The sequence below is a fragment of the Tachysurus vachellii genome, chromosome 1 (assembly GCF_030014155.1).
Source record: "Tachysurus vachellii isolate PV-2020 chromosome 1, HZAU_Pvac_v1, whole genome shotgun sequence".
NCBI lineage: Eukaryota > Metazoa > Chordata > Actinopteri > Siluriformes > Bagridae > Tachysurus > Tachysurus vachellii.
This window is the reverse complement of record NC_083460.1, coordinates 7238690-7252407: the sequence shown is the minus strand read 5'-3', so window position 1 is coordinate 7252407 and position 13718 is coordinate 7238690. Positions and strand designations below refer to the sequence as shown.

At 39.1% G+C, this 13718-nt stretch overlaps 1 protein-coding gene across 1 annotated transcript in view; it reads left to right on the top strand.

Annotated features, from left to right (window-relative positions):
• The window catches only part of LOC132846117 (piezo-type mechanosensitive ion channel component 2), a 48613-nt gene that overhangs the window by 29600 nt on the left and 5295 nt on the right, over positions 1-13718 (top strand). The window contains exons 28-44 of the mRNA XM_060870661.1: positions 1667-1770; positions 3419-3517; positions 4288-4408; positions 4573-4641; positions 5354-5520; positions 5723-5916; positions 7106-7279; positions 8150-8725; positions 8939-9197; positions 9375-9557; positions 9674-9962; positions 10573-10705; positions 10888-11035; positions 11606-11820; positions 11929-12087; positions 12789-12936; positions 13193-13381. Coding sequence (XP_060726644.1) covers positions 1667-1770; positions 3419-3517; positions 4288-4408; positions 4573-4641; positions 5354-5520; positions 5723-5916; positions 7106-7279; positions 8150-8725; positions 8939-9197; positions 9375-9557; positions 9674-9962; positions 10573-10705; positions 10888-11035; positions 11606-11820; positions 11929-12087; positions 12789-12936; positions 13193-13381 — 3227 coding nt within the window. The remainder of the gene's footprint in view (positions 1-1666; positions 1771-3418; positions 3518-4287; positions 4409-4572; positions 4642-5353; positions 5521-5722; positions 5917-7105; positions 7280-8149; positions 8726-8938; positions 9198-9374; positions 9558-9673; positions 9963-10572; positions 10706-10887; positions 11036-11605; positions 11821-11928; positions 12088-12788; positions 12937-13192; positions 13382-13718) is intronic.

Here is a 13718-nt window from a genome sequence, read left to right as displayed (position 1 = left end):
GTCTCAAGTTTGATGATACAATTACAAAATCGATCTTTGACCTTTGACCCAAGGATCTCTTGAACCAAGTGAGTTTATGAGTAACTATAACTTGCCTTGAAGTCCAATAACATTTCACCACTCAGATTCAGTGTTAGTTCAGTGCTTATTGAGAGGACGAGTACTTATGCAACCAACATTTTCTGCTCTTTTTGTTTAATTACGCTTTGTGTGACACTAATATTGTGTAAATCATGGTAAAAATCCAATTAAGTCAATTTCAGTTTTCTGTTTTCTAACACTACTTACATGTGAAATAGTTCAAGGAGGGCGAATATCTACAGTATGAAAGGCACTGTGAATATGTATTCATTTTATATTGTACAGGCAGAAAAAAAAATTAATATATACAAATAATTACATTTAAAAATAAAAGATTCATGTTTACCCTTGGAATAATTAAAGCCTTAAATAGATATACACCATATTGCATCTAATGACAGGGAAAATGCTAATACCTGGGTGGTACTGAGTCCTTGGCTTGTAGTGACATCAATTGGTTAAAACAATTGGCCTGGTCCCTAGAGCCCACAGTAACGGATCTCTGCCGTGATTTCAATTTATCTCACCCTCATCAAAAGAAATAGAGAGTCCATCTTTCCAGTCTGGTTTCCTTTAAAACACAGAGAACTATGGCTGGGAACTCTCTCTTTCACAGAGACAGCTCTGAATGAACTGATCAGTGCTGACAGGTTACAGTTAAATTGTATGGTGTTGTTTTATTCCCAATGTTATTTTACTCAGAATGTTAACGCCAGCAGTGAACGAAAACTAACCTTTAAGTTAGTAGGTAGACGTTCTCTTCAACATGGTGAAATACGTGTGAGTAAGTTCACAAATTCACCTGTTCATTTAAAACCTGCTGCTGCATCATGCTGAGCAGTTCATCTCTGTGCTCTTCTAGTTTGCATTTATTATTTCTGTCCTTCATCCACAGAAGTTTTATTTCTACATGCTCGTGTTTTTTGTTCACGCTCCTATTTCAACACTCCCACCCGAACAACCCTCTCCATTGTGGCTGTTCTGTTCAAGGACACAAGGCAGTTTCCCTACTCCAGTTCCTGTCCTACAGTGCAAACAGGACAGGACACAGGGGATAAAATGTTCCTGGTCTGTTTTTGTTTCGAACCATTAACCATCCCTGCTTCATTTTCGATGCTGTCCTTCTTGGTTAGTTAGTGATAGCTGTTTTGATCTTATCTAGTTCATAAGAAATTTGATCTTCTTTACTATGCCAGGCTCTGTTTCTGTCTTAATGTCTTTCAAAACCTGTGCTTGTTTTTTCACTTGCTTTAACATTTTCATGTCTTTTTGAAAGATTTGTTGTGTAGTGTCTATAGTGTTATTAAAATCACCACGATCGTACGACATTTTGCGTGTACACTGTGGTATATCTGGTTCAAGGCTTCTTTGTAATCCATCCCTGGCTGAAAATCCATTGTTTCTGAGTGTTATGATCAGATCCTGTGTTGGCTGGTTCGTCAGTCAGGGATTCGTGCAATACAATCATTTTAAACTATTGTGCAAATCTTTACGATAAACATCTTATACCCTATACACGCTTGTTGCTCTCCGCCATCGCCCACGTGGCCTGTGCTGTAGAGCGAATGATTATTCTTTCTTTTAGTGGTGAGGAGTGGTGATTATTACCTGTTTGAGACTGACAGCGAAGAGGAGGAGGAGGAAGAAGAGAAAAAAGATGATGAACCTCCCAAGAAATCAGCATTCCAGGTGAGAAGATGTGACCTTTACAGTATAGGAATGATTCTCTTTAATGCCAGCACTTAGATTTTACTCATTCAGTCTTTTCTCTCTGCAATTTTCCATAATGTTAAATGTTTTCAAACAGAACAAAGTGTCCAAAATGACCCAAAATAGAAAAATTGTCTTGTCTACTGTATGTAGTGCAACATCGAGGTGAGGATTAAAAATACGGAAAATAAGCAATAAACAACAGAGTTGGATGCAAAAGGCACTAAACAGTGTTGGTGTTCTTACCCCTAGGTTGATTATTTTCTAACAACATCATGTCCTGAATTGTTTTAGTCCACTTATAGAACCGCCATTTGCCAACATGTTATAGATTTAATCTACTTCCAGTATTAGTCTTATCTAGGATTGCAAAGGGGTGGAAAGTATCCGGTATATTTCCGGTAAATTTCTGGAAACTTTCCACGGGAACTTAATCTGGGGAGTTTTGGAAATATTCCAAATTGGAAACTTTACGGGAATTAATTGAAATTTACGGGAATTTATGGGAATTGACAGGAATTTATGGGAATTGTTTGAAAATCTAGGGAAATTTATATAAACTATATCATATACAAACATTTTGTTTGGTCATAACACTCCTAATTTACTGCTTATTAAGAGTTAGTAAGGTAGTTATTAAGTTTAGGTATTGGGTACAATTAAGAATGTAGAATAAGGTAATGCAGAATAAGGCATTAATATGTGCTTAATAAGTACTAATAAATAGCCAATATTCTATTAATATTCTTGTTAATAAGCAACTAGTTAAATGATCCTAAAATAAAGTGTTACTGTGCATGTTATGGAAGAATACAAGTACATGCAGGGGGTTTGGCCTCAATGGCCCTCCAGTAAGCAGTGTGCTGTGTGCAAGTGACCGAGGAATACAGGGTACAAATTCAACTTAAATTGCATTAAATCTTGTTTTAAACAAAATTATGCTGCAAGATTTTTTTTACCTACATTTAAGTTCCTTGTTATAGGCAGCTCTGCATTTTTATTTAAATTTCCAGTTTATTTCCATATATTCCCGTTAATTCCCATATATTCCCGTTAATTCCCATGGAAAGTTTCCAGCCTTGAAAATTCCCGGAATTTTGCAACCCTAGTCTTATCACTTATGTTATTAGCAGCACCAGTTTCTCGTTTTTTTAAGACAAATAAATGAGCCTTGTCATATTAACCAGAAACTGCAAAGTGTAAAAATGTCCTGAAGACTTTTTGTGTTAGAAAAGTTATAGCTTTATCTCTGATTATCAGAGATTTCTTCCACAATCCGCACCTTATTAACAATTATACATGTTTGTTAAATATGTTTTCATGGGACATCCTGTGCACTGGAACTTCCTGTGTAAGTTGTTGGTATAGAAAGCTGACAGAAAATTAATCAGAACCTTATAACTGAGCAAAAAAAATCTGAATTTTACAGCACTGTAGAGTTGATACTGAGCTGACGCTTGAGTATTGTTTAATCTAACTGTGCTTTTTCAGGCCTCAAAGACGTTTAGATTCACCACTGCGTACTAACAGTAGATAAATCCATAGTAGTATTATGAACTGTAGTACAGTGCTCCTCAGTTTCCACATGCTCCCTCTGACACTGGCTGCTTCTACTTTTCTTTCTCAGCGAGCAATCGGAAAGTTTGCCTCTGCCGTCGTGGCTTTGCCCAGGTCTATACTAAAACTGCCCAAAACTATCCTTCAATATCTTATCAGGGCAGGCAAGGTATCACCTAAATCTATGCTGTGTTTGTCTGGCCTGTTGTGTTTGTTTGTGATTTATGTGTATATGTTGACATTGCCTTGCCTTTCCACTCCATGCTGTTGAATTTGTGCTTCTAAGGTACTAAAATGTCAAAATGAATTTCTTAGATGATGCAACATGGAATGAAAAAGCTTTGGTAAAATATTGTGGTTAGTTAGCATGTTTTCCATGTCATCGTCGTCGTCGGTTTGTATACTGTATGTATTCGGGTTAGGTGTATGGTTTTTTTAAGTAAGTACATGTCTTGTACATATTTGTGTTCATTCTTTGTGTTTTGCCCCACTGTATACTAGCCATCATTGCAGAACAAACAAATGAAAGCAAATTCAAACTGAATTGTAATTTTGACTGCAAAAGTTATTTGTCTGCCGGCGGGGCAACAATACTGCAATTGTACCATTTTGTACCTTGGTTTGTTTCTAGGCTGAATTCAAACAACCATATTTAACCAAAACTTAATAATTTAAATATCTGGAAATACTGTATATTATTGAGAAGATATCATGTTAAAGGTGAACAAAAGAAATGGTTATTTGACTTCAAGCTTGAGATTTGTGACTTTGTGAAACTTATTCAAGCCTTTTTTTTTGTTGTTGTTTTTTTATTTTATTGTGTAAAGCAGAGGTTCTCAGTCTTGGTCATGGAGTCCTCTGGTACTCTAGGACCAGTAATGGAACCCTGTGGTTTAAAGCCATTACAATTAATTGATAGTGACTTGTGTTACTCAACAGTTTGTGTATCAGGCATGGGTCACAGACTCCAAAACAGCTCTTAAGGAGCGGGTTAAGGCGCGGCGCCATTTCTGGAAAAGATACGGAAGAGGGCGTAAACAAAAGAAAGACAAGGAGGAAGGTGAATTATACAAATCTTAATCAGGAGTCAAAATTTACACACAAAACATAATATAGTAAAACTGTTATGCAGTATCAGTGTATATTCTGTGTGTGTGTGTGTGTGTGTGTGTGTGTGTGTGTGTGTGTGTGTGTGTGTGTGTGCGTGTGTGTGTGTGAGAGCAGGTCAGGTTGCAATTGAAATAGGAGATGATGAACAACAGAGCTCAGAAGAGGAGAAGAAGGAAGGACCAGGTATCAATTCAAAACCCCTGTTTAAATGCTCATTACCTTTAACCCAGTCCTAATTTATGCATTTACGTGAAGCACCGTTTTATTGGATTATTACTTACGTTATTTTGTTCAATCAGCTAGAAATAGAATTTTAGTTTATTCTGTTTTATCTACAATTCAAACTCAATTCCAAGTTTGATCGGCATGAAAACAGCACGTCCCAAATTATTTCATTCCTTTTATACCACAGCAATTTGCCAAGAGTTGCACTTTTACTTAATAAATAATGGCAGGTCATAATTGTACATTTTTTTTTAAGTTTTGTCCACGAAACAAAGTAGTTCCTGTTATTATTTACTCGAACTATAAGCAAGCATTACGTCACAAGTCTCTGAACCAAAAAAAAATGACCCACATCTTGTCACGTTACAAGGAACCGTAATGCTCTCTTACTCAGGAACACAGAGATCTGTGTATAAATGTCTCTTGTCGGAAATCCTCACGCTATCAATTATTCTACACAATTTTAAAATCTGTTCATGTGGAGCATCCACCCTAAAGGTTCTTGTGCATGTTGTGACTATAGAGATGTGTATAAGTGCATTCTCTCGAATCGCCTTTACCTACCTTCACATTTACACACTGTAATGATGGATTATGTCTTTGTAGATTTCTAAATATCCAAATATCTCCACAACTATTAAGGTACAATGATGCTCCTTCTTTTTCACAGACAACATTATTAAAAGGGTTTTCAACATCATCAAGTTTACCTGGGTGCTGTTCCTGACCACTCTGGAGAGCCTGACTGTGTGGATCAACAGCATCTGTAAAGAATACATCGACATTTCCACCGTACTGCGCATTGAACGCTGTATGCTTACCAGAGAGGTCAAAAAGGTCTGATACAGTACACACACGCACACGCACAAACACCTAATAAGAATTCATAAAACGTTCTTTATTTTTTATAGATTTAAACATACATTTCAAACCTAAGTCTATACATTTTTGCACTCAGGTAATTTTTGAAAAAATAAAAGTTTTTTTTAAACATGTAAAAAAATCTTAGCAGAAGGTCATTTATACTCTGATCCCACAGGGCAATGTTCCATCACGAGAGAGCATTCACGTGTACTACCAGAAGCAGATGCGTCTGAACGTTTCACGTGAGTCCGGATTAGATCGGATCAGCGAGGAAGACTCGGTCTCGTTCTCTCAGAAACCCAGACGCAGACGCAGAGGATATACGTTAGAGAGTCAGGACTCTGTGGCATCCCGAGACAGCATGTCCAGGTATATGTGTTCCCGTGTCACCGTTTGTGTGCATTAGTACAATAGAAATATCATGCAATAGAAGAACGGTTAACAATTAAAACATGGTGTAGTAGGAAAGGATCACGAGCATTTCATTCATCACTGCATTCTATCAGGCTTTCTTACATGGTTTGTTCAGATCAGCTTTATATTCACAAAATGTACCTCACTCCTTGACCTGACATAATGTCATGTTTAGGAGAATCTACTCAATTTCCACTTCCATGGTGTATGATTTTTGTATGAAGTTCATTCATTCATTCATTTTCTACCGCTTATCTGAACTTCTCGGGTCACGGGGAGCCTGTGCCTATCTCAGGCGTCATCGGGCATCAAGGCAGGATACACCCTGGACGGAGTGCCAACCCATCACAGGGCACACACACACTCTCATTCACTCACGCAATCACTCACTACAGACAATTTTCCAGAGATGCCAATCAACCTACCATGCATGTCTTTGGACCGGGGGAGGAAACAGGAGTACCCGGAGGAAACCCCCGAGGCACGGGGAGAACATGCAAACTCCACACACACAAGGCGGAGGTGGGAATCGAACCCCCAACCCTGGAGGTGTGAGGCGAACGTGCTAACCACTAAGCCACCGTGCCCCTACGTCTGACATGCTTGTGCATTTTATGTTTTACCGAAATGCACGTTTTGTTTATTTTTTTTTCATTTAAGGCGCTATCCAAGTTAATAACATTTAATTCACAAAACACATTTGACATTAAATTTTTTTACTGGTAATCTGGTAAAAGGAACTTCAGTCAAAAGTAACACAATAAATGTCTTAGTGGTAAAAATTTTGGTATTGGTAGAGATTTCTGTATTCCTCAAGCTTACAGGCTAATGCCATGTTTATAGAAGGATGTCCGATGTAATTGGGAGTCTGCTTCATTAAGTAGCCATGTGTCGTGTGTCCATTATATAGTTTTTAGTATGAATTTAATATTAATTAATGGTACATGTTGTGGGTTTCCTTAACATCTAAGCATCTCACTTAAACTCATTGCTAGGATTATATAGCTTGTAAGTTGAAATATATGAGTTATGCGAGACAATAAATACAGCATCGTAGTGGACATCATATTATCATATTATTCCATTCATCAATTCTTTTTTTTTTTTTTTTTTTTTTTACACATTTCCATCCATCTCCATCTAGTGCATACACAGAGGCCACCATGCTCTTCTCCCGCCAGTCCACGCTGGACGATCTAGACGATGTTCCTCAACATGTGCCCAAAACCAGCGAACGTGCTCGGCCCAAGCTACGCAAAATGTACAGCATGGACATGTCCAACTCCTCTGCAGAAAGTGGCAGCAGCAACATCTCCAGGTCTTTAACACTATTACTCATCCTCCTCTCCTCTTCTCATGACCACACTTAGGTTACTGGTTTCCTAGTGAGACAAGATGCAGTTAATGTCAGTGTAATGAATAATATTAAGGCGGTGATTAACTTTCACCTATTTGAGTTCATATGGGATCTTGAACCTGTGAGTGTAGTTAAAATATCAATGTATAACATGTAACGTATCCGTAACGTAACATGTAACCAGTCCAACTTCAGTCCTCTTCCTAGTAAGGACTGTGTTTAACTTCATTGCTGGTCGGAACATCTTAATGGTTGAAGATAGATTTTTATAGTTATTGTATCGTAGATAACCTAAGCTGTGAATTATAGGTAAAATAATACCTTTAATAATAATAATAATAATAATAATAATAATAATAATAATAATAATAATAGTTAGTTGCTGATCAGGTAGCAATCAGACTGCTGCATTACATTGTCATTGACATGTACTGTAGGAAATGGCACTATATTACTAACTTACGACTTATTACATAAGTATTTACAGGTAAAACTTCACTCCTTTGGATCAGCCTTATCAAACACATAGGGAATTTAATCTTAGAGCATGTCTTCCTATTCATCAGTGCTATACTGTCATAATAACATTCCTGTTCAAACACTGGACTCTCATACTCATCTCATACTGCAGTGTAAGCACAAAGTGATGAAACAAGCAAGCACGATACAAGCGAAACTCTTAGGCATCTTAGAATAAAGTTAGGCACCAACATGTAGGTCAACGTGACAGGAAATTACACTACAATTTACCTTATTAAAAAAAACCCTTATGTGAAACTATGTGTGAACTAAACAGCCTCAGTCTTTGTGTGTGTTCTTTGTTTTTAACAGCGAGGCCACTCAGTGCGTCACATTATTTTCACGGCAAGGTACCAACGACACCATTGACGAGGTGGAGGACGAGCAAGACCAAATACATCACCATAAAGAAACAACTGAACAGGTTGAGAAAGCTGAGACAGGCACCTGGAGCTCAGTTGAGCCTGAATCGGAGCAGGAACATGGAGAACAAATGGAGCTTGAAGAAGAAAACCCCGAAGAAAGCGAATGGACAAGTGAAGATCTGGAAGATGAGGAGCAGGACAGGCTGGAGGATGATTGTGAATCTCAAAGCCCCAGAAGGGAGGAGGTTGAATCTTCAGAACCAGAGCTTGTGCCAGCAGAGAGGGAATGTGGGCAGCTTTTCACCCCAGATATAGATGTCCCTACCACGTCAGATGCAGATGTCCCACCCAGCTATAGCAAAGCAGTAAGCTTCGATCGCCTCTCAGTTGACTCACAGGAGAGTGATGAAGAAAAGCAGCTCATGCTGATGACCTCAGACAGCAGATCAGACTTGCTGTCAGACGATGGACTGCTGCCTTCACAAACCACCGAGCTCACGGCTAGCGAGCTGCTGCTCAACAAGTAAGACTGGCATCACTGTTGTGTTTAGTAAGCAGCAAGCGTCCTTATTTAACCAAGTATCTTTGTTAGACTGGAGTGGTGTCTTAGAATGGTGTGAAGGTCCATAGTGATTTCTGTGCTAAATACAAAAAACAAAAAACTTTGTTAAAAAACAAAGTAATCGATGGAGAGAAGTAATCCTAAACCAAATTTTATATTTCTGTATTTTCACAGAATGTTTTATGACGAGGAGCTGGATGGCTCTGAGCGCTTCTACAAGTCCCAGCCGCTGGGCCTGCTGCTATGTTATGCCCTGTACAACCTATTAGTGGCTCACTCAGAGATGGTTTGCTACCTGGTCATCATCCTCAACCACATGATTTCGGCCTCCATGGCCACACTGGTGCTACCCATCCTCATCTTCCTGTGGGCCATGCTGTCGGTTCCCCGGCCCAGCAAACGCTTCTGGATGACTGCCATCATTTACACCGAGGCAAATTCCTCTTTAAGTTCTATCACTTTAATATGCACATAGAAGGTATTTGCTTGTGTACATTCATTGCAAGTGTAACACTGATGCTGGGGCTCTAAACTTTGTCTTGCTAACTAATACACTGAACTGAATTCCATTTTAATGGTAGGTAAATGTAGCTCAATCATTTCTTTTTAGGTTACCATCGTCATCAAATACTTTTTCCAGTTCAGCTTTTTCCCCTTCAACCAGAACCTGGAAGTGGACAAAAAAAAGCCGTATCACCCGCCTAACATCATTGGCGTGGAGAAAAAAGACGGTTACGTCCACTACGATCTCATTCAGCTGCTTGCCCTCTTCTTCCATCGCTCAATCCTCAAGGTGCTTATCTGAATTCATTCTCATTCCCTTCATTTTAATCTTTAGTGTCATGTCTTTTGAAACATGCAGTTACTCATCTTCAACTCTGGTGATATTTCCTTCAAACACTTCTTTAGTGCCATGGTCTATGGGACGAGGATGACCCCAAAGAGACAAAAAAAGACACCTCTCAACATCGTGACGAGTCTGAGGATGAAGACAAAATGGCAGTGGTGGTTCCAGCAGAGACAAAAAAGAAGAGCTCACCCCCTCGCTCTATGAAATTCAACTTGGGAAGTTCGACAGATTTTGAACAAGCCCAACAAGTGCAAATGCGCCAACCTGAACAGCGGACATACCAGCGGCGCAAAAGCTCCAGCGGAGGCTCGTACATCTCACGGCATTCGTCCCAACGCTCCAAGAGAGGTGAGAGGTCTGATTTCAGGGGTTTGTCAGGCCCCCGGATACGGAAGGATCGAGACAGACCCGTACACAGGATAGCTTCAAATGAAAGGGGTTTAATGCATGAGGAAGACAAACAAACATATCCACACCACACGGGGAACTAACGTAATTAACCTAATGAATCACATATATACACACACAAGTCAATCACACGATGGGGAACAGGTGTGGAGACAGGGAGGAGCAGACGAAGGTGGGGCAGACACGTGACAATAACAACAACCGCACGTGTCCAAAAGTCCGCGCTGATCCCTGACAGGGTTACATTAGTGTATGCCATTTTAGCACTAACTGAACATATGCTTTATCAGAAACCTTTCATTCAGAAAACTCTTAAATAAAATCCTTAAATAAATGAGATATACGACATAATATTCATGGAATAAAAAAACAAATACTAAATACTATTTTAAATTCTTCAATACATTTATGCACTACGTAAAATTCCACATAAACTGTCAACGTATTATTGTCTTGAATTTTCAAAGAAAACGAATTACAAGGCACATGAAAATAATGTGCAATAATATGCACTCTCTTTGCAAAACTGAATATATTGTGTTACCCCCAGGCAGCACAAGCACGAGGAACAGCAGCCAAAGAGAAAGCAGCGAGGCTGGAGTAGAACCCAAGAGCCGCAAGGAGCTCATCATGGAGAAGGCCCGAGAGCAGCTCATCAAAGCCAAGGTCTTTCTCCTCAAAAAGTAAGAGTGTGTTTGAAAACAGTCCAACAAGTCAAACAATCCAACATTTCAACTGTTTACAATTAGAGTTGTTCTTACAAATTCCAGTTTGTTCTTTATAATGGTGTGTAAAGAAGCATTTGGTCAGTGTATGGTACAGTATACACATTTAGTCATTTCTATCCTTTATGTGTTCTTGTCAGAGGAAGAGAGATCTATCTCCCTATTCGTCAGTTCTTCTATAACCTCATTCATCCTGAGTACAGTGCAGTGACCGACGTCTACGTCCTAATGTTCCTGGCAGACACAGTTGACTTCATCATTATCGTCTTCGGCTTCTGGGCTTTTGGGGTATTTCAGATTTTCCACAGTATCTTTTTAAAGACTTTTTTTTTCCAACCAATTTTGGGAATGAGCTTGTTTTTCTCCGTACCTTCATAACTTTCGATTTGAACTACTGATTGTTTTTTACATTTGTTTGAATGGGGGGACTGAGATACCCTTGAAATGATCAGCTATTTGTAATTTTTTGCTATGTATTGTTCTGCTAACTGCAGATTTGTAAGTCATAGTTATGGTTAAATACATGTATGTGTAAAGTAGAGATAAATGGTACTGAAAGAAAAGCTATATTTTGGGCAAAAAGTGATTTTTTTCAGGAACATGCGAGAGGTTTTCTCAGATCACCGCACATTTAAAAACCATTTGTTGGTCTGGCTGAATTAAATCACATCCCAGTTGACAATAAATATTATAAAAGTTTTATGTCCAAAAATAGTGACAGCACCGTAGACGTACCGGTGTGGTGGCTACCTTCAATAGCATTGATGCTGCTTGAGAGCCGATATGCAAAATATTAGCGGTCAATATTAGCCACTGTCGTTCTAGTAATCTCTTTTATCTGACTCATGTTATTTTCAGAAACACCAGGGAGGAGCAGACATCACATCCTCGCTGTCGGAAGATCAGGTCCCAGGTCCGTTCCTGGTGATGGTGTTGATCCAGTTCGGCACCATGGTCGTAGACCGAGCGTTGTACCTGCGTAAAACCGTCATGGGCAAAGTGATTTTCCAGGTCATCCTGGTGTTCGGTATCCACTTCTGGATGTTTTTCATCCTTCCAGGAATAACGGAAAGGTAGTAGACATCTAGATGCACAATTTGTGGCTTGAACACACAGGATATGCAGATTCTATGATGATAGATAATAGAGTAAAAATATCTTGCTTGTGTATTCTCTTCAAGGCGTTTCAGCCAGAACACAGTGGCCCAGTTGTGGTACTTCGTGAAGTGCATTTACTTCGGTCTGTCAGCCTATCAGATCCGCTGCGGTTACCCCACCCGAGTGCTGGGCAACTTTCTGACCAAGAGCTACAACTACGTCAACCTCTTTCTCTTTCAAGGGTGAGCGCAGATCAAAGAGAAATACAATGATTGATCGATTGAGGATGTGCTTATGGGTGTAGGATCAGCAAAGTAAGACAGTTTATATGAGCACTTATACAGTATGTAACCTGACTTCATTTTTTTCTTCTCCAGTGTAGTAAAGCATAGTAAGGAGATCGAAAAGTAATTTAATGCTACAAGGAAATGGTGCCGTGAATAAGTTCCAGCTACGCTTGTAAAAAGATGCTCCAAAACATTTCAGCCATTTGCAGGATTAGGTTTATTGCTACTGGAAACATTCATAGGAAACCGCTGCTTGACGAATAAGGAACTGAAAGGAACAGAATAATCACAAACAGCTGTTTCATTGCAGCAGGAAAAATGTATAGTCTTTTAAGACGAAGTGCACGAATGTTCAAGAGCGGTTTAGCTGTTCGACAGAACTGGTCATTAAGTCAATAAGTCATTAAAATTGACATTTTTTATTGATTGACAGGTCAGTTTATTCCTAATGTATTTATTTTATTTCTTTAGCTCTTAGCTAATTGTACAGTCTTCCCTGTCTGCAGTTTTGTAGATCTTCTTTAATAACTGTACACTGTATTATAAAAATACAGTAAAGAACTGCGTCTTCTTACAGAAGAGTCAAATTTGCCGCAAGAGTCTGTTTCACCTGCTGTTCTATTCACTTGGGAATTTCTTGGGAATGTGTCTTGAAGGTTTCGTTTGATCCCGTTTCTGACCGAGCTGCGTGCCGTGATGGACTGGGTATGGACGGACACGACGCTCAGCTTGTCCAGCTGGATCTGTGTGGAGGACATTTACGCACACATCTTTGTGCTCAAGTGCTGGAGGGAGTCTGAAAAGGTGAGAGACATGAAAAACATGGTATAAAAACATAGGAGAGAAGCAATAATCCACTAGATAAAAATATATCAAGCATACTGAAGTGCATCTTATTTATATGTTATCTGTACACTACAGGGAGCTCGAAATGGACCCTAAGTGTGTATGAGCGTGTTAATGTGTGTGTATGAGCACTGCGCACCATATCACAGGTCACCATATATACATTAGATGCATGTGTATTTTTCTTGACCTTTTCATTGTGTGTGTGTTTCAGCGTTACCCTCAGCCTCGGGGTCAGAAGAAGAAGAAGGTGGTGAAGTACGGAATGGGTGGCATGATCGTTATGCTGCTCATCTGCATTGTCTGGTTCCCTCTGCTCTTCATGTCTCTGGTCAAATCAGTAGCAGGCGTCGTCAACGCACCTCTGGACGTCTCTGTTAGCCTCACACTCGGAGGCTTCGAGGTACTTACTGTACATATACACCAGATGGGTGTTCATTAATAAGCTGTAATATTATCCAAAACTTTACCGTCTTCTTCTTATCCTTATATTGCATCATACAAACAGAAAATGTGATGTAGTGTTAATTTCGTCACCTATTTTTAATTTAGTCTTAGTCTTGTGCCAAATGTCCTTGTTAGTTTTAGTCATTCACATATCTTTTTTTGTTAGTCAAGTTTTAGTCGACTAAAAGTCTTTTAATTTTAGTCTGGTTTTAGTCAAAAAATTGTAGTCTTTTTTTAAAATAACACATTATTACTGAGATTATTACTGATAAACATTTCAGTAAAAAAAGTGT